The sequence below is a fragment of the Lampetra fluviatilis genome, chromosome 11, assembly GCF_964198595.1.
Source record: "Lampetra fluviatilis chromosome 11, kcLamFluv1.1, whole genome shotgun sequence".
Lineage (NCBI taxonomy): Eukaryota > Metazoa > Chordata > Hyperoartia > Petromyzontiformes > Petromyzontidae > Lampetra > Lampetra fluviatilis.
Genome location: NC_136285.1, coordinates 4,936,332 through 4,957,912, shown reverse-complemented (window position 1 = coordinate 4,957,912; position 21,581 = coordinate 4,936,332). Strand labels below are relative to the sequence as shown.

The following is a 21,581-nucleotide window of genomic DNA, read 5'->3' as shown; positions in this document are numbered from 1 at the left end:
TTCTCCCTCCCACTGCTGGTCACTTTCCCTCGCTCTCCTCGTTTGTTTTGATTTATTTGATCTTCCATTTCATATCCTTTCATTCTCTCCCCGCCCGCTCTTCTCCGTTTAGCGCCGTCTCTTACTCCCTGGGAACCCATCTTAGTGACCAGCGGATATTTGGCATTCGCCATATAAAACTGCTTAAAGTTCCACGTAAGATTATATTTAAACGCTGTTTGAAATAATTTTACCATAAGGCCTTCATCCACAATATTTCCAATTCTGACCGACCTTACGTCTGTAAAATTCCAATATTAGACAAAGCTTGGTCTTGACTGCGAAAAACCGTGCTTTTCTATAGTTGACGAACATGCTCCTTTAAAACATTTAGAATCCGAGGGAATCAAGCTCCCTGGTACAACTCAGATATTTCCCATTGCATCTACTCCAAATATTCAGATTGGAAACTTGCTAAGCAAACAGGTTTTGACTCAAACTGGGCCAACTGTAGAGTCCTCAGAAATTGCTGCACCAAATGAGGTCGGCACACTAAATACCGTCAAGTTCAAGATTTCCTCCCTCCTGGATTCAAAAGATAATCACAAACTTTTCTGAAAAGTCATAGACCATTGAGGGTAAAATGTCTGCATATGGAGTACCGCCAAGGCTTTTGCTCAATGGCAGTTGCCTTTTTGATCAAAATGCAATTATAAATGGATTTAACTCACACTTTACATCTGCAGGCCGCATCTGCAACACCGACATCCTGCCCTGTGACATTAATATTCACCCGCCTCTTAACCTACCCTCCTCACTACCCCCTAATCAGAAATGTAATTTCCTTCCCATCTCGGAATTTCTAACCCTTGCTCTACAAGCTATGGTGTTAATGGCCTGTTCACCTTTGCCTTCCATCTTGTGGGGATCTCCATGAGAAAACCGATAGCTTATGTATTCAACCTTTCCATTCGAGAGCTATCCACCCTTCATCCGATTAACATGGCTGGCTACGCACGGTGCGAACAAAGTTCAACATACATACTTCCTGAATGGAAAACGCTCTCGTACGCCCTCGTGATGAAAGTGGCAATTATAGATGACCCTAACAATTGCCTCGTGGCAGGTAGGCCCCTCGATGTAAAGAAGACTTTAAATTACCCCCCCCCCATCCACAACGCCGTCCTGTTTTGCCTGCCACCAACACTGTTTTTCCGACAGGTTTAAAAAAAACCTAGGGACACCCTTTTTCAATAATTGTAACCGTGTTTTACTGATTGATAAAAGCGGGGCTCACATGCGCGACTGCTTTCCCCCGCCCGTGAGTCCGCGGGCCTGGTGGGGGGAGAAATGAGCCTCCACCCCCCCAGACGCAAAGGCCAAATTGAACGGCCGTTGGAAATGTGGAGTTTCCAACACTGAATCAGGAGGGTCAACGGAGAAGAGCCCCCCCCAACCCCACGTGAGCATGGAGACACTGCCAGCAAAAAAATATCCAACCTCATGCATTAATCATTTTTAAACATTTCAAATAAAATGAAACAAAAATTTACGTTTCCATCAGGGCTAAACCTTTATTAGTATTTCCATTACTGCAGAAAATGTTTCAACACGCTAAATTCAGACATATGACTGGAGTACATATGCACGTATAACATACACAATAACTGTGGCAATGTCTGCAAAGTGCATTTTTGTAAGCAACCAGACTTGGAAACATAAGCAAAAAAACGCATTTTGAAAATAACCAATGAAAAATAAACTTCGCTAATCGATGTGTAAACTTCCAAATAATTGTGTTACTTGGTCATAAAGGAGAGTCATTCAGATGAACAGAGACCGAAGAAGCTTAAAATCCCAGTCTCATATCGCGATATTTGTAGACCCAGTGAAATACTGTATTTAAAATCAACCTTAAAAAAATCTTTTTTTATTTCTACAGTACATATTTTAATTAGTGGTCCTGTCCCATTTACGAATATTACTTTTTCTTTTAAATGTTTTCGGTTTCAAAATTGTGCACTTTAAAAATGTCATGCTTAATCCTCTAGCTCGTACAACATTTTGTTGGGACCATTTCCGAGGGGGGGTGGGGGCGTCAAGCGCTCGAGTGATGTCATCTCCACGACACATTGTCAAAGTTCGCTGTAGAATTTACCCAAGGGACTTTCTATAATTGTGGTTACGTAACAATAGGCGTAGCTGTCATAAACACGTATTGGCCAAGCATCATTAATGGCCGACTCTCAGCAACTTTTAGTTGCAGGAAAAAAATAGGATCAATGTATTATTGTAAATGCTTCGCCTCACACGAATGAACAGGTGTACACTCTCATCGATACATTATCCACACATGCTTATAATGGTGAGATAATCTGCCCGTTTCACAACCTTCTTAAACAATGCAACTTTCATGCTGAACACGTGAAAGAGTAAACAACTTACACAAAAAGCTCAGAGAACAAGAGGCCACTTTGTTAAGATCGATACCTTGTGAACGAAATGGTCCATGGGCCAGAGCAGAATCCTGGCACCACCTAAGGTAGCAACACTTGAGCCGTGTCGATGTATTTAAATGTAAGCAAATACGAGTGAATTACTTGTTAACCTCACTCATTTAAAATGTGTTTTCACAGACTTCACAGTCGTCCACAAAAATACACTGGAACCACTGAATGTAATGCCACCTAAGGTGTTACTGACGAGTGAAAATATCTGTTCCAGGCTCGTGGCCTAAAGAGGCTTCTTCTTAGGCCACTTCAAAGTGGTACAAGTGTAGGATTTCCCAGTTTAGCCAGTGACATTCCAGAGATTCCATTTGTTGGCCAAAAATATTGAACATCTATCGATACATTTCATTTGTCAAGAGCCTAATTCCTGAGTGTTACTATACTAGACGGTGCCACTTCTTTCCATGCTACTGCCCATACAGCAGCCAAAAACCAGGTTTTCCGATACAATGTTTCAAGAAACTAAATATATCTTGTGTTCTCATAGGCTGAGCCACGACGCTTATGTAGCGTTAAACTATGAGGTCATTTCGGATATTGGTCATAGATGTTGGGTTATCATTAGTCATGCATATTAATGAAAATATATATTTTTCCACCTTCTACTCATGGACCCATTGCAAAAGTTATGATGTTCAAAATGTAGTCATATATTTTAGAGTACGTAGCCCAAAATCCTACTTTCATGCTTATCACTTTACTGTCTAAAGTTGATACGTGGTCCCTCCCCCCATTCAAGCTTGTTATGCGAACTTATGTAAGCATAGGTAATATTTAGGTATTTATATGAGCAGTTTCTCAAAACATTGTCATGTTTGAAAACATTTCCATATTGGGAGAGGGTGAGAATTTTTTTTTATTCAATCTTGTACCTTGGACTTGATTTGCCCGATGTCTGTCTCAAAGTTTGGACTAGTTCAGCGAGGTGACACTACCAGAGAATGCTTTCCGACTTTTAATCAAACCCTCATTTAAATAGCGACAAATATATTTATAGATGGCACTGAATCAAGCCAACTCCACTATGAATGATGATAGCATTGCAAAGTAAAATTTGCAACACCCTTTGCAACATTGTCAGCATTAGGGTAATGTGCTTCAGTTCAAGTACATTACCATATTTATATGAATCATCTCTTATAGGGAACTCTCTTTAAAAACACTACACCCACAGGTTCCAGAAGTCATGAGCAATATGTATTGGAGAATCACTTAACGCGTTATCTTGTTTTACGAGCAATATGTGAATTCGTCACACACACACACATAAAGCTGCCATATAAAACAAAAAATATACTTTTTTAACATGTCTCTATGTTTGCTGTTGGCGGTTTATGTCGTTAATGCCACACACACACTGCAAGGTAGTATTTAAATGCCACTCCATAACCACTGTGGGTATTCCAGAATGCCCAGGTCTGGTCACTAGGAGAGTTCTGTAAATGATTATTCAACTAGCATTGTATAATGTAATTGATGTTATCATTTAACAAGTGTGCAAGACCTCTTAATACACAACGTTAAATTAAATACAACCACTCCTTTAAACTGGTTAATATGGACAAGTTTAGCTGTGTTGGGACATTTGTATTTTGCCTAGTGGCACTGTGGTCAAAGTGCTTGACTCACAGTCTGCCTTTGGGCTGGAGGTCATTCACTGTCCTACTAAGACGATACTGATAAATGTACCACAGAGGTACATTCTCATTGTATGGGATGTGAAAATGAGTCCCCATCTAAATTACATAGACAATTATGATCCCACGAGACTCCTTGATAAGGATAAATGATATTGATAATGACATCCCGGCTAAATCCCCAAGAGTGGCCAATGAATTCTCTAGCCAAGGGAATTTTCCTCCCACCATCCCCCCACGTCCCCCATCTTTGACAACTCCAAATTTAGATGAAATATAAATGCAATGGGACATTCTTGAGGCAAAACCCATGCAATACACATTTTTATTCAAAGTTTAAGTGGTAATATTGTGCTGTTATCATCCAGCCAGATGGGAGCTGTGGTCATTCGAAATTAAGTTAATATTCTATAACCTCCAGGATGAATAAAATGAGTACCATCTTTTTGGAGAGCAGTGCCCTCCTACGGTGAGAATGGCCCACCGTCACGAGAAAGTGGAATTTGCACCACCGATTTTTATGGCCACTATTAAAGATGATCATTGCGATGCTATACATTAAACCAAAATGTGTGTTTTCGTGTTTTGGCAAAATAAATGCTGCGGAAAAAACGAGGCTACCGCGATGAGGATACGGAACACAAAACGAGGAACAAACGGTGAGGGCAAGACGTGAAAACGGCTGGCTCAGGGCGCACTGAAAGCAAGTGGCGTTTAAGATCTCTATCCTTGCAGTGCGATGCATAGAACACACGGATGCTCAGAAAAGCCATTCACACAAGGCACTTCGTCTAGTTCGAGGAAAAATAATTTTACGTGTAAAAAATAAATGTTAATAGTAATAATGGTGACAAAATGATAAAAACATATTACACATCTTAAAATACACCATATGCAACAGGACCATATTATACTTATCATTCATCGGCCACAATAACTTGTTCCAGTTTGGGTATAATCGTAACATCGTTATGAGCGTATAGTATGCGATCGCGTTCACTACCGGCTCCTAGCGGGTAGGTAGAGACGCACCCACCACTGCAGCACACACACACACACCACCATCACCACCACAACGGCCGCATCTATTCACAAATGTACAACGCTGAAATGTAACAGCTCCAAAGCAGCGTCGAGATGGTGCGGGTGAGAGCGGGGGGAGGGGGTGCAACAGCGCGGACGCAAGCAATGGGACACGCAGCATCAACCATGCCGTATCCATTGCCAACCCACTCATCCGTCATGCGACAGACGAGCAAATTCAATTTCTGTCCCGTCTGTCCTCTGCGCGCGCATCTCCAGACGCGCGTATGCTTGCAGGCACGAGCATACGACGCAATGTGCGAGAGATGCGATAGAATTCCACCGAACAAGACGATGGAAACGTAGGCACGCTCCCGCCACACAACTCATCACGACAGTTGCCCTCAACATAAATGGACGCATTGTTGTTTTATTACGACATTAGGAGCGGTTTTACTACGAGCGTTTACTTGGTGTGGGTGTCATGTTCTTGGTATCGCTTTGTCTTTCCTTTCGAAACCTAACGACTGCCTCTCATGCATATATACTTACACAGTTTATTGGTATAACGTGAAAACATGCCAGCACGTTTTTTTTTAAACGCAATGTAATGTCTTTGCAGTTTCAACCTTTTTAATCAGCGCACGTGGTAAGGACCTATGTTACTCCTTTAACCCCAAACACAAAGGGTAATAATAACTCGTATTTCGAGAGCAAAATGATCGTTGTATACCGGTGTAAACCAAACAGCTGCTGCATGCATATATCTAAATGCAGTGTACGTTGTGAAATCAGATGCATTGCAGTTAATATACTAGAGTGGCAATGAGGATCGAAGCTACAGGTGAATGATATGGGGGTGAAGATTTGCCTCAAGGTAAGATTACATTCCATGTTGATGCGTGATGTCAGAATTCACTTTCTTAGACAGGTACACACGTCAAACACCCTTTTGCGATAATTGGATATATATTTTAAACATTCCTATAGATACACCGTTTGAGAGATCTCGAATTGCATCCGAATATTTCGAGTTCAAAAGATTACCCAGCCAAGGAATTTAATTTAATCCTTCTGGTCGCACAAAACAACAATAATTCAACCTTATGATGAATGTAATCGTAAGTCATGCAACTTGGTAGCTTGCTCACGGTGTAAAGGGGGATTTCAAATTGGCCCGTAATCGTCCCAGAGTTGGTACTTCGTGAGAGGATGACAGTGGTCATTCTATAGAGTGACAGCTGACCCCCCTCCCCTCCCTCCATAGCAACGTGGAATTTAAATCACTGATACAGGGCTATAAACAGAGATGAGCAGCTAGCTCCCCATGCTTGCTCAATTGATTACTCAATTAAAATTGTTTGGATATCCCACAGTGAGGAATGTCGTATAGATATAATTTACCATTATTTGATTGGGCAGTGGATACATTACGTGATCTCTTGTGATTATGGTGGTGTCAATGTTAAATATTGCAGTTACGTAGCGCGTGAAATGGCTTGGCGGCTTTTCCACGTCATGTTTATTGCCGTTCGGTAAAAAAAAGGTCATAACCTGGATACTGTTTAAAATTACGGCACACACGCTCAAAAAAGCACTCGTTGCAAACGCGCACACGGCACGCACACACGACAGACACAAAGCCATCTGTAATCATCACAGGCGTGCACGACATTTACACTGCCATCACCGTCATAATCATCACACGTAAGATCGCGCAGTATAATTGCGGGATTATATTGTACGTAGAACAGCATGTCCAACAACAGATGTGTTTACCCATGCTGCAAACATGGTCCCTTGCTCCCCTGGTAAGACAATACACAGATCCCACCAGTCCACTGCTAGATGTCCCTCGTTGCAGGCCGTTCGGACTCAAAAACACTTCAGCGCTTAAAAACTGCGTGCAGTCACCAAGCGAAACACATGTGCTTTCCTGTAAGTGTCCGCGACGCCTCGTTTTAACCTGCAACCGACAATGTAGCCCGTCTGACCTGACGTGTCACGTTACTAGGATTGTCTGCTTACTTGCGAGAGAGAGAAATGTCAGTGTTTGGGGGAGAGTTACTCCAAAAAGTTATCAGTTTCATTTCGAATTACTTACAGGCAGGTCTTAAATTTAGCCGGAACTGTCCATCGCTGAGCTCTGGGGAAAAAAAATCCCATTTCCGTACTTGACGGACTGGAGCAGCGCCCTGAGGATCGGTGGATCCTGGGAAATGTTGGAGGATAAATAATATCCTGCTCCTATGTAACATAATGTATTCTCGTGTTAGCATTTGCAAGAAGCAATCTGTTTACTGGATGACACGATTACTTTAATAAGATCAACATATGGTACCGTATGTTGCTATGCTTGACTTAAGGCTTTGTACAATGATATATTCCCCGAATATTCATTGCCTTCTGTCACCACAATGATTCAGACTTCTGAGATCATACCCTCAGTTTGTTTTTCGAATTATCTAAGAATTATGACATGAATTCAATCGCAAGAAAGCAACCCACCGATACTACGTGCAGTACCGACAATTTAATTACACAATGGAAATCAGGAACTATCACGGTATTACTGGTACCTGTCTTTTAAGATAATTGCAAGGTACTTGTACAAGGTACTTGTAGTCACACTTATACCCAATAGATGGCGCTGTAGTCTTGCATTGCGGTATACGGGCAATCTGGCTCTTAAAATTTTCGAAAAAAGCTCCGTTACATTCTGTCTGATTTTCCACATTCATGCAGTTGTTTTCAAACATTAAAATACATTGAAGCAAATATAGATGATGTTCAGGACATTCTGGCTTTAAAATTAACCCTACACACCTATAATTACTCAACATCCTATATACCATATATCAATTATTACCCACGACTGGGATTAAGAAGCCAGTGACAACATCACTTTTGAAAGGGAGATCTGAGCTCAACAAGTTCTCAAATGTCATTAAGGGTAAAACAAAATAACTGTATCAATCTATACACCAGTACAAGGGTTTACTGCGAAGCCTACCAACACATACAATGCTGTTTGGAGTGTAAACAGTAACCTTATTAATTACCGTATATAACACAACCACACAATGTTGTTTTCCCTTCAGGTTATTGCGAAGGTAACGGTTTTTTTATGTATAGAACAAGAGTTCTAGGTAAAACAATGTTGTATAGCTGCAGGTGGCAATGTTACCATCCTAGAATCATTCCTGCGGCCTTTAGTTTCGTGCTCTCCAGACGTCTCCACTCACAATTTCAAGAAACCGTGGCTTGACATACGGACTGAGCAATTACACGTTCATTCAAAGGCAAGATGCCACCGTGCCTCGACATCACATTTTCCTTCTGCCGAGTCGAAATATTACCTCGATGGTCTCTGCTCTTTGGCTATCCCACACAATTTCGGGTTCAAGCTCTTTCCCGTCAATCGTGGACTTCTGAGCGCAACTCCTACGGCTTGCCTTTGCCACCAGCCCTCTGCACAACACGGAAGCCAAGAGCGTTTCACCATTCCCAATTTATAATCGCATTGAATCGGAGGTCACTGTACACTTGCCTCGTGTACATTCTCAACAGTTCAGTCGCAAGGGCCCAACACTCAGCATACTTTTTTATTCACCCTTTTTTTTAATCAGAACCAATTTTGTTCGGTGATTTAGAGTACATATGCAGATATCTACTCATACGCTGACGAGGTAATATTATAGATAGATGTAGATGTCTGAGCAGGTATACAGTACATCAGAGTCCGACTATCAGAAGAGATGCTGTACAGACTGTACTAGATTGCGGCCTAATATTGCTGAATTTAGAAATGTCGCTTTTAATATAACCCAAAGAGTACTCTTTTAGAGTCACTCCGTGTCTTTTCTTCATCATTAATGGCCAATACTGGTCTATCACGTGCGGCTAGCAAGGTATTACTACGATGGTCAATCACTTAATGCAACGTCATAGCTGCCAATGTTACTGTTGGCTGAGTGGTGTTGTGGTTAGAGTGCTATAAATGTCAGGTTGACAGTTCAATTCCCAGTATGTGGTTTACTCACCTAATTATCCCTCTGGGTTTAATAAAAAAAACAACAACCTGGTATCCACTTTCTCAGAAGTCAAAATGTCCTATGGAAATCTTGGCTCACTCCATAGAAATGTGGAATTACTACACCACTGGCTGAGAGCATGCAATTGAGATGAGGACTGTCCATATATCATTTGAGCGGGGAGACACCTCGACCTCAAAATGCTGCAAGAACAAAGCACGTGACACATCTCAGAAAAGCAGAAAAAACGCATTTGTTTTGACCAACATACATAAAAGCAATGCATATATTTATAGATATATGCAAGCTTTTAATTACCAACGTTGCAAAGCTGTTTGCATGTTAGAACAAATCTCTGTCAAACAAAACGGTCTGTGTGCTTCTGTTTTTTCCCTTGGCTTAATGGCACATGGAAAGTACTCCAACTTCTCCAACTCCACATGAGGGCTTTCAATAGTCTAACTTGGCACGCATTTATTTACTGAACGTCAATGCTGGCTCACATGCGGGTTTTATGCTGTACTAAGAGGCATGCACTTCAGGCACACAATGCATGGTGTCATCATCATCATTATACATATATATATTTCTCAACCACAACCCCACCAGAGTTGATGAAATGAGTATGATTTTATTTTCAGTCAAAAGTGGTTGTCCTATGCAGTGACTGATCATCACCATAGCAATGTGGAATTTCCACCAATGGCTCAGGGCTGCCAACGGAGATGAGCACTGCTCCATACTCACTTGAGCGAGGAGACTCTGACTTGACCTACTCATACACTATTCCAGAGAGTGTCATTCTCACAAACAACACTTAACGCAAACAACTTGTACAAATTCAATTCCGTCACAGTCGACGCTTCCCTACAACGTGACGCCGTTCGTCCTTTGTCCGTTCCGTCTCCGGCGAGACGCGGATCAGCTGCCCGCGCTTGTGCGTGTCTCAGCTCAGCAACCCGCACCCCGCCTACATTGTGCAGGACCGATCGCCGGGCCCGCCCGGGTAACCCTTTGCTCCGGGCGGGGGCTGCGCGCCTCCAACAGCCGCCCCGGGTCCGGCCGACGAAGGAGACCCGGCTCCGGGGCGTCCGTGAGCGGCCGAGGGCTTAGGCCTGAGCGCGGGCGGGTGAGGCTGAGTCTGCGATCCCGGCTTGAACGTCGACAGAATGTCCGTGCCGCCGCCGCCACCGCCGCCCGTGTTGGTGCTCGTGCTGCGGCGCAGCTGCCCGGTGCTGGCAGGCGGCCCTCGGCGCTCCGATAGCTGCGCCACACGGAGCGGGCTGGGCGGCTCGGAGGAGGCCGACGGCGAATGCGCGTGGCCGTGCGCGTGGCCGTGGCCGTGCGCATGAGACGCCGAGCCGGGGGTCGCGGCGGCGCAGGCGGCGGAGGGAGAGGGGGAGGAGGGGGAGGCAGAGGGAGGCGGTAGCGGCGGGGGTAGCGGGCCACCTGGGAGGGTATCCAGCACCACGTCGGGCGCGTGCTTTGCCGAGCTCTGGCGTTCCAGCTCGCGCAGCTCGTTGAGGGCGGAATTGAGCGTCTCCTCAATGTCCTGGTCCCAACACAAACACTGTGACTACACGGCAACACAGAGACATCCCAGTGCGACTCACCATCAGAAAGCTTAAGAGTTCCAATCTCAGTAAATAGGTCAACTTAGCCCATCATTCCTATGGAGTTAGTAAATTGAGTACCGCTTGGTAGGAATTCAGATAATACTTCTCTAGCATCGTAGCATGACAAGCCTGGAAGGGTTTGATAGACAGCTAACAAAGTGTAATAGTTATCAAATTCTCACTTTGATTTAATTTGTGGTAGGATTATTATTATCTGTATAGCTTGAGGCCAGCCTTTCCTAAAATAATTACTATATTTGGCTTACCACGAAGGGGTACAAACATTATTGACGCTGGAGGAATTAGGGTATTTGATTACACAATGTTCAGACTGTGTCAATCCGTGGTTTTTACTGACCACCAGCGTCACCTGGCCAGAAGATGTATGAAAAGAAACATTTCTACCATTTACATTAAATATGTCTATAATTACGTTTTAATTACATTTCCACTCTGAACTCTCCTAGCGAGTAATACATCAGCTTGTGTCAGAAAATTCCCCTTAAGTAGTGGCCTAGAAATGGCCAATGAGGGTACACTTTTTTAGAATACAATGCAACCCAACGAATAGTTGAATTTCTGTCTGACGTGTTTTGGGGTTGTACTGCGTGTTGTCTGGCACAATGTCTGAAGTTTTGCTCCACATGGTTGGGGTTTATTCAGGAACTGAAATGAGCAGCTCATGATTATACAGCATCATCTATCATTGATGGACGCTGCGCTATATACAGGGTGCTTAAAAAATGTCAACACATCTGAGAATTTGCAACAATACCACAAGAAATGTGCCTCCAGGCTCTGGAGACCACCTGGAGAATATTCCAGGCACGCGTTGACAATGATGGCGAACAAGTGGAGACTTTGACTTTGTTAAGCTATTAACATACATTTGTTATCATGTTACAGTGCATTATCTATTCTTTTTACATTAAAAACGATAGTCCCATATAAGCACCCTGTATATGTAGCGTTGCAGCCAGCTATGCAGTGCAACAAAACCGTCAGTCGTGCCGAATATTCATAATACAACCCGAAAAGACATCGGAGAGCCATAGAACACAACCGCAATAGCCTACCTTACTATTATTATAAAGTTAACAAGTACATTTTTCCAGTCAATATTATAAATCACAATTTAATGTTTGGTTCGGCCACGTAATCATCTGGCCAGTTTTATGCCATGCAATTCTCCACGACCATAACAATTTGTTGTGAAGCCCTCCGCAATAGAAATGTAGCCAGATCATTACACGTCCGAAGCAAAAGACCAGTTACGAATCATTTTTATGAAGACCGCACACATGCACGCACGCACCTGTGCGATTGCCTCTGCGTCCAGCGACTTGTCCGAGAGGCTGCTGTGGCGGCCCCCGACTCTCCGCACGGGCGGGCTGTCGGTGACCATGTGGGGGTGCGCACCCCCCACCCCAGACACCGCCGTCATCGCCAACGGCGGCACGCCCGGGGGGCAGCGCACGGCGCCACGGTCGGGACGGCCGAGTCCGATGGCCGGCAGGCCTGGCACGGAGACGGCATGCACCGCCACTCCGTAGCCAAGGCCGGCGCGACGTTTCTCCGGGCTCTCCGACACTGCCAGCCCGGACACTGCCACCCCAGCAGAGGACGGCGCGTGAAATAAAAAAAAAAATATATGAACATCGTTCATTTATACGCAGGATCAACGTCGGGAAGGGGCTATAGGTGAGGTCTTGGTCATTTCTTGCCCTGTGTCATTGATGGCAGAAAAGGCCTCCAGTACAGTGTTCTCTCTAGAGCTCTCCTCTAGAGGGTATTTGGCCTACTCTTCTACGTTGGATAGATTTCTTGGAAGAGATGCGAGTACCCAAAATGTACCCCACCACACGAATCTGCCGATCTATTAAATGTAGCAAACTGATGTATACTGCTGGGGGGACAGACGGAGGGGGAATTAAGAAATGTGCATCTTTGTTTCAACTTCCGCGCTGGAAGAACGAAGATAAAAAACGGCGACCTCTGGATTGCAAGTCCAGTGCGCGAACCATGACAACACGTCGGTATACGCTGGAAGCGCGAGGCACTAGCTGAGGCTAATAATTGGAATAACACCATCAAATGAAAATGGGAACGAATGTAGGAGCAGAAGTGAAAGTGGCACAAGATGAATGGAAATTGAAAGCACTCTGTGTGGATGCGGCACTCTCTGGCAAGGTACATGCTACATGAAAAATAATGTATCCATGAAAGCCCTGCTTAGTCTCAAGGCTGTTTTTCAGGAAGGTCCAGTGTTGGGATGCTTGGCCAATACCATTTTAATGAGTGTTCTCATGTAAGAGGGAACACGGTATACAGATGAAACCGACGCATACGAGTGGGATAACATTTTCTGTACGGCCATTACTGGGCCATCTAAGACCCTGCGAGCATATTTTTTAAATCTCGCTGCACATGATGAAAGAAAGCCCTGCAAAAAAACAGACCACAAAGCCGAGCACACACCACTAAGCCCATCAAAACATGAAAGTAAACACAAGCAGAATCGTGCAGCCGATGAGAGAAACAAAGTCTGGCACTGATGAGAGCCTGGGTTGAAATCTGGGTTTCAAGCATCCACAATTAAACCAAGTCCCCAGTGCAGAGATGATGATGATAGGCTCTGCCAATTAATTACATTTGTGTATTCACTTAATCTATCCTAGCCTATCTCTGGGGCTTAAAACAGCATATATATTCTGTATGTATTGGGTGAATTTTTTTTTATATATATATGGTGAACCACCAATAAAAATAAGTTATGTAATTCTATGCTAAAAGCGGTGCTCAAACACAAATAACAAAACATCAACAGTTTAAAGTGCTATGCAGTCTTACATGAGTGAAGCCAATTTAATTAACTCCCTGAGTAGTTTCTATGAACATAGATCCTGGGGAGACAAACGGAGCCAGGCAGTACCAGCCACACCAATCCCATGTACTATGACAGGTTTAATAGGTGCTCACTTAAAGTACATGCCCCAACAGTCTCTTCCTTTAGATGCGTGTGGATGTATGTGTGTGGGGAGCGGTAGTGTAGAGTGTAGCGGTTAGCATGCTGCACTATGAACCCTGTGGCATGAGTTCAATTCCCGCTCATGGCCAACACCATTGACGATTATCTGAACCGGTCCTGGGCCTCCGCTAGGTCGACTCAGCCTCAAATGCGTACCTGCTGCAGTGTGTAAACATCAACAATAGGGAGTCAAAGGCGGCCAGGCATGGAGTTGGCCACCCATTCCCTCGTGTGCATTGCCAGCCTTCATAGGTGCTCGCTAACAGCACTTGCTCCAACAGTCCGTTAAGGTTATACGGGGGGGGGGGGGGTCTCTGTCTTGTGTGCGTAGGTGTGTATCACTCCCACCTCCCATCATGACGCCGCTACTGCTGCTGCTGCGCACAGGAGGCGGACGGCGGGGGCTGCCGGGGCTCGACGTGGAGCGGGGAGGCACCTCACTGAGGAAGCCGCAGCCCAGCGGCGGAGCTCCGCTGTGGGGCCCGCCCATGCCCACTCCCATCACGGGGCTGTGGGTCTCCCCGTTCCTGCTCTGCCTACGGGAGCCAGTGGGTGGCATCACCCCCTCGGACGAGCGTTTCGGCCTGACGAGAGAGCGGAAGGGAAACATTCGAGACGTTTGATCACAACTCGGAAGAACCCCACGGGCAAGGAAGCTCTCTTTCACAGGTGTCCAAGCCGAGCTGGGGCGGCAATGGCAGAACGTTATGAAGGAAGTTGCATCGGTAGATAATAATGAAACAATCGTATGTAAACTGGAAGAAAAAAAACAGAGTAGTACTGTATAGAAAAAATATATACAACAGCAATAGTGACAATTCATCTAAAGAAAGGAGGAAGTACATTTGAAAATACACGGTGGTCAAATCATAGTTACAAATCACAGATGCAGCTCTTGTCATGTTTACTGGTTTAAGCTTTCACCCAAATTTAGTTCCCCCCCCCCCCAATTACATTCTGCTTGTACTCAATCAGCATCATGTCTTGCAATGTAAAAGAAAACAGTGTAACATCACCCCGTCGTAAAGAATAGCCTCCAGAAGATTTTATAAAATACTGTACTGGACCTCTCAGATAAAACTAAACTATTTTTTATTTTACTGGGTGAGGGCCACTGAGCTATGTAGCTCTTTTCAGAAGCAACCTGGCCACGAATAAAAGCTCAATTAAGTGGCTTATCGTGTAGAAATTTTACGTACCCAAATATTCTAAACGCGTGTTTCTAAACGTGTAAACGTGGAGGAAAAAACTGGAGAACCCGGAGAAAAATCCACGTGGGAGTCAGGGTTAAGATCAAACTCGCAACCTCCTGTATACCAGCGAGGTAGTTAAAACCTTACCACAGTGGAGAAAGAAGTGAAACATACATATACGGGAGTCAAATAGAAACATGTTTAATTGTCAGAGCTGGGTATTTTTCAAGTGAAATAAAATATCGAATTCGATACAACAACAAATGTTTCATGTACAGTCATGGGTGACCAGGCTTAGACCGTCAACTCGCGAAATTTGAGTTGTCATCACGAGTGGCTGCTCAGGTGGCTGCTTCAACACCCCAGAGCTCAGCGACGTCAGCTCGGTGTCGCGATTCTTGAGCCACATCATTACACAGCCTCTCTCTGATTGCGCCTTATAATTGTATCGCCAATTGTCGAAGATAATCATTATAGTATTGGAGTCAAGGCATGAGGTAGGGAAATTTCCTCCTGGAAATCCTAATGTATGTTAAACTTCTTTTGCACCGTACATAGCCAACCGTGCTAATTGGAGGCGAGGGGGAAGGACAGCAAACTAAACACAAGAAGCAATTCTCAAGAAATTCGTTTTCAATCTAGATTTACAAGTGCATAGCTCCAGTGGCTTCCTAATATCAGAAGGAAGAGCATTCCAGACGGCCGCAGAAGCGCATCTGAAAGTGCGCAATGCAGTGACCGTCTAATACTGAAAGAGCATCTTGTCCTGTAGGAGAATGGCTCTCTGCAAGATGACACTGCAACATAACGTATGGAGCCACTTCAGGAGGCCTCTTACCCTGGAAGCCACCGGTGGCTTGTGGCTCTATATTAGGGGTGCTTCAAGTGCCATCTAATGCTTCACCATCTCAGTGATAGGAACAGATGCATTAATCAACTGGCTGTAAAGTGAAGGCTTCATCAGCACTTTCTCTACCAGATGGGCTCATTCAATCCAAGCAGATTCCCCACGAGGACCGCTCTGCTGGGTACCCACCTATGGAGTATTATCTGTTGCTTTCACATTCCAATCATCAATTCACCAACACGTGTCAAATGAGATGAGAAAACCCGAGGAGGCATTTGTAAACTGGAACCACGTGCCACCAATGATAGAAGCGTTCTTTTGCGTGTTATAAAATGCGGTTAACAGCATGTCAATCATCCAAAATAGATATACATTTTACATATTTAGGAGCTAAATTAAGATGAAAGCCATTGAGTTAAAGGCCCAATTACTCTGTATTTTTCCACAGTCATTTGTGACTGGGCTGATTGACTTACTGACTGAAAACTTATTTTATTCTAATCATGGATGCTACTCAAATATTGGCAGCCCCCACTGCAGAAAAGATACATTTTCACCACTGGCTCTGGGCCATCAAAAGATGTGAGTGTTGCTGCATTAGTCATTAGAGCCAGCAGATTCTCCCGATATTTCCAAGAGATTGATTTCATCTGCGATATCACCGTGAATCAACTGGACAACGAAACTGAAACAAAACGTTTGCCAAAATGTATTTTTTTATTGTGTTTAACTGCAAAGGACATGACCATGTGGCACAAACCATAACGGCCGACCAATTGATTGGGACGGGATGTGGGAACTGCTGCAATTCCACGGGGTTGAGTAAGCAACATCTGGCACAGAGGGGGTGGGGGGCGGGGGAGGGACGAACCTGCCGCCCATGTGGCCCACGCACAGCTCGGCGAGCCGCTCCGTGGGGGAGCCGACGTCGTTCTTGGAGGAGACCTTATCGTCCAGGAGCACCCCGCTGCTCGCCTCGCTGTCCGCCTTCTGGCTCAGGCTATCGGAAAAAGTGTCGTCCCTGCAACAGCAACGGTGACAAAATAAATCTAGTGAATTATCCTGCACGCTGTAAACACATTGCTTCACGGAGATTTACAACACAAAAATGAGTTTTTTTTAAATTATCCTCACTCAAAAGAGAGTTGCGGCAAAGTGGTCCTGAGTTAGTGGTGGAAATTCCATATTCCTATGGCAGGGACACGTTCACCGACATAATTTCCTTCGGGTGTAATGAATGTGTAATTACATACCAAACTTGAAGGATTAATATGTATAAAAATAGCAACATTTGTGTGGACCGTTACTTATTTACAAATCATTTGGCGATGCTGCGTTGGAAGTGGTGCACAGGAAAATAATAAAAAGCTTTTGCCACTGCCGGAAACGTCGCCGATTATATATTTTTTTCTTTCAAGGCAGCGTAATTGATTAATGTATCGAGTCAATTATTATATACAAAGTACATACGGGCAATTAAAATAGTAAATTTTTGATCACTAATGGTGCAGGGAAGTTACAAGTACCACAAACCCTGTCATATAACGTGTTCATACGGTGTACAGAATTTCCACGTTATTCACCAACGTGATATCCACTATTTTGGCTATCTGCAGTTCGCATATGGAATGCTACACGACAGCTGCATCGAGAGAGAGAAAGAAAGTGGTGAGATAAAGTGATGATGTGCAGAATCATAATTTTTTGTGTTATCATAATTTTCACGCATTTAATAGCTTATGTATTTATTTAAGGTAATTCATTTTTTAAAAGACAGGTTTTCTTAAGCCAATATCATTATCCACGAAATGTGCTGTTCACATGCATCTCCGGAACGTATCCCTCACGAATAACGAGGGAATAGAGTACACGTGAAGTTGGTCAAAACAATCTGGAGCGCATTGCATTGTGGTGTGCGGGACACTTAGTACACAGGCCACTTTGGGTACACGGCAGATGGGAGTCGAGAACAAAAAATACTGTCAAGCAAAAACGCTGCTGTACTGCCCTCTGCTGACAACGCTGCCTTGCAGCAGCTTGCAGAACCCGTTAAGTATGGTGGTCGTCCATCCAAGCAGTAACCCAGGCTCAAGCCCGATTAACATCCGAGTACCGATTAAATGTGTACAGAATAACTGCGATTGAGTCGGACAAATTAAACATAACATGCAGCGGACCGTACATAGCAAAGCATCAACATCATTCCAGCTGGCCAAAACAACGGAACGCACGCTCAGGATTGGCACTGCCATGCCCAAAAAACTTTAAATGCCCTTTTTTGTGAGAGAGAGAGAGAGAAAAGACGTTTAAATCTTTGTAACCGAATCCTTAACAAATAATTTAAACAAGCTAAAAAAAGGGTTTTCGAAATTCTCGTCTGTTGTTTTTTCCCCCTTGTGCATCAACACTGAGCTGCAGCTGCATAAATGTGTGGAGTTGGAGGTCCCCTTTAAATTTGGCTCTGCAAGCTATGGGATTTTGCACAGCATGCGAATATATCTTTAGCCTTTTGGGCTTTGATAGACATCAAGTGGAATATGATTCCTGAGCCGGCGTTGCTTTGAATATGCGACATCTACTTGCCTGCCTGATTCATCAGCTGGTAGAGCCAAGTCAAAGTCAAGACTGTCTCCTCGCTCACACGAGCGTGGGGCGATGACTATCGTCTCTATTTACAACCCCAAGCCGGAGGAAGAAATTCCACTTTCCGATGGTGAGGGCGAAATGACCCGCTGTTGACAACCACGGCTGACTCTCCACAAATGAGTGCTCATTTAATTTACCAAAGAGGCAACGTTTGCTATACAAAACAATGAGCAGCTTTTACATGATCAATCTACAGATTGTATTAGTTGAGTGCCATAACCTTGCTGTAACCTTTCCATAACCAGGATGATGTCCTGCTGCGGTATTTGGCCAATTTCTTGCGCGATATATATTTTTGGCCAAGGAACAAAAATAAAGTATCTTGCGAAAACCGATAGGCATGATCATAGAGCATTAATTAAACACTGAAACCTACTCAAATACTACATCTCTGCCTGTTAGAAAGTATAGGTATGGTAGATGGGGAAACATGGCAATTGCTGATATAGGGCTGAGGGTGCCACGGTGGCGAGATGTTAACTCCCTTGCCTAGTATACAGGAGGTCATGGGTTCAATCCCGACCCTGACATTTGCATATTTAGAGTCGTTATGTTCTCCCCGTGGTCCCTTGGATTTTTCTTTGGGTCCTCTGGTTTTTCCATCCACATTTAGAATGTTGAACGTGCGTCCAGAATATTTGGCTGCTATACATTTTCACTTCGTTGAGCTATCATTTGTGATAGCCAGGTCACTTCTGAAAAAGAGCGAAATATATCAGTGGGCCTTACCTGGCAAATAAAAAAGAATAGTTTGATGTAGTTTTAGTTTAGGTGACGCACCATGAGAGAGTTAATGGTGGCACTGGCTTTGATTCACGACAGCGTGAACACAGGCCAACACGTGCTGCAAGTGCTCGATTGGACCGGGATGAGCTCCAAATTGCACACGAGTCCCATGAGGTCAGTGGGTTCAAGTCGGTCGACTCTCAATAATGTCTCTCTCCCCTGCTCACCGATCGTCCCTTGAACACAAGCCTCTCTGCCCCAACCCTCTCTCCAAACACTTCCCTGCTCCCATTCCCATACGGTGTCCAATGTTGCACCGCATTCATTTAATCTGCCTCTCTTTCCTTTCTCTAGTTGACCTTCCATTTGTCTCTATTTCCAAATGGCATCAGTTTTTTTTCTTGCACACAACCTTAACCTCTTCCCTCCTCTCCAAAGATGCATGGGCGAGGGAGGGCGAGTGCATTAGATGGGCTGGGTGGATGGGACAGGGTAAGAGGGTAATGTCGTAAATGTTGGCTTTAGGAGACAGTACAGTAGTATATATATACGCAGAGTGAGCAAGAAGAAGTATACGAGTTAATTTGTCGAGTAGATAACGATGTATTTTGCACGCTGTAAATTGGTTTAGACATTCTGAGTCTCATCAGCAGAGTGTGGCCCAAACTGGTCTGGAGTTTCAACGCTTTAAAACATTAATTATGAAAAAAATAGGCTTTGGCTCAACAGGCCAATGAATTAAAACGATTGTTTTGTTTTTACCCGGTAAATCAGACCCTCATCTGTTGATTATTTCATTATCCACAATCCATCACGGCAGTGTGTAACAGATTAAGTGTTTAAATATGCGGTGGGCAGGCAAGATAGTAGTGATATGTGGTCGGGAAACAAGGAAAACATTGTTAATGAGTGGCCGAAACAAGGCAGTAACTTGGTGCCTTGTACACGGCAAGGCACAGGGATAATATGAGGGATTGGATATATTGTGTATATAAATGCAAGGGCTACATTGTCATCAGAGGGCAGTGCAGCAAATTAAAACAAATTGTACTCCACCCACATTCCAAAATCTATGCTGCTTGTCTTTAACCAGCCACTGACCAGCAAGGTGAAGTATGGTCAAACAACCCCCAAGGTGCGTGGAGGGCGCCTCATCCAGCATCGGATTGCCAAATGGGCTTACGAGGTAACATACATGGCGAGTGTATACATCAGGGGGTGGTGGTAACGACACAGAATGAGTTGGCAGGACAAGTGAACAGACAGGGTGAGCGGATAACACAGGGCGAGCGAATTCAGCGAGTTGGCTTGAGAAGAGATGTGTGTAGAGAGAGTGGTGCATGGGCGAGATGGGGTGGCTCGGTGGCACGGTAGAACCAAGGGGTGTTATGGGTGTCCGGGCACCCTCAGCATCTGCAGATACCTTCTAAAAATAGGATAAAAATCTTGGTGTTTTAGATTTCGTATTTTTATCCCTTCATCGAGGTGACATAAATGCTGAATATTCACGACTGAGACAGGAGCCAGCAGTTGTGGGGATTTAATATAATTATAGTGCAGGAGAACTATTTTGTCCATTGAGAAATAGGGGACATAGTTCGCAGAACCTATCTCTGAAAAGGCAAAAGGCAAAGGTGCAGGGCTGCAATATCTTGCTCGTGCCACTGTTAGCAGAAGCTCCTCTACTAGAGAGAGCTAAAGAGAGAGCCAATTTGGAGGACACTTGTGATCTACTTATCCACACTAGTCAGATGTCTCGGAAGAGGCTGGAGTATCCACCTTTAACCCCACCATACAAGACCTTCTGAACTACTATGGTATCCCCATTAATACTGCTTGGCAGGCACAGAGGTGGAGATAATTTAAGAAACGAGCCCATTGCTTCAAATTTGTGTGCTAAGAGATCGAACCGGCGACCTCTGGACGCAAGCCTGGCGTGCTAACCATTTACACCACGGCGGCACGCCATCAATCCGTGACCGAATCAATAACCAACGGGGAACCATTTGCTAGGGGAGCACAACCCCCAGCTGGTAAAAGCGTGGGCAGCTGCCTCGGTAGGTGGGGGTGGAGGGGGTGGGTTGCTCTGCACTGCGAGGGGTTTCGGGCCGGGCGCTGCACTCACGCGTCCTGCACCACGATGTACTGGTGCGGCACGAGGCCGTCCGCGCCGTTGTGCCGCCCCTCCCACCAGTCGTCAGAGGCGCGGTGGTAGAGGAGCAGCGACGCGCCCTTCTTGAAGCTGAGCTCGCGCGCCGAGCGGCCCGTGTAGTCGTACTTGGCGACCGCCTCGATGGGTTCACACTCTGCGGGCAGAGCATGGGCGCGCGCGCACACACGCA

The 21,581-nt window shown here is 44.7% G+C and overlaps 1 protein-coding gene across 4 annotated transcripts in view; it reads right to left on the bottom strand.

The window, feature by feature from the left end:
* Positions 1-4,916: 4,916 nt before the first annotated feature.
* Positions 4,917-21,581, bottom strand: part of LOC144934738 (SLIT-ROBO Rho GTPase-activating protein 1-like) — a 212,778-nt gene continuing 196,113 nt past the window's right edge. For 2 of the 4 annotated variants that reach the window (XM_078860826.1, XM_078860827.1), the window contains exons 19-23: positions 21,365-21,545; positions 16,739-16,888; positions 14,176-14,411; positions 12,115-12,404; positions 4,917-10,759 (exon numbers count right to left, since the gene is read on the bottom strand). In XM_078860826.1, coding sequence (XP_078716952.1) covers positions 10,154-10,759; positions 12,115-12,404; positions 14,176-14,411; positions 16,739-16,888; positions 21,365-21,545 — 1,463 coding nt within the window. In that variant the 3' untranslated portion in view covers positions 4,917-10,153. The remainder of the gene's footprint in view (positions 10,760-12,114; positions 12,405-14,175; positions 14,412-16,738; positions 16,889-21,364; positions 21,546-21,581) is intronic. The other 2 variants (XM_078860828.1, XM_078860829.1) reach the window with 1 other exon arrangement.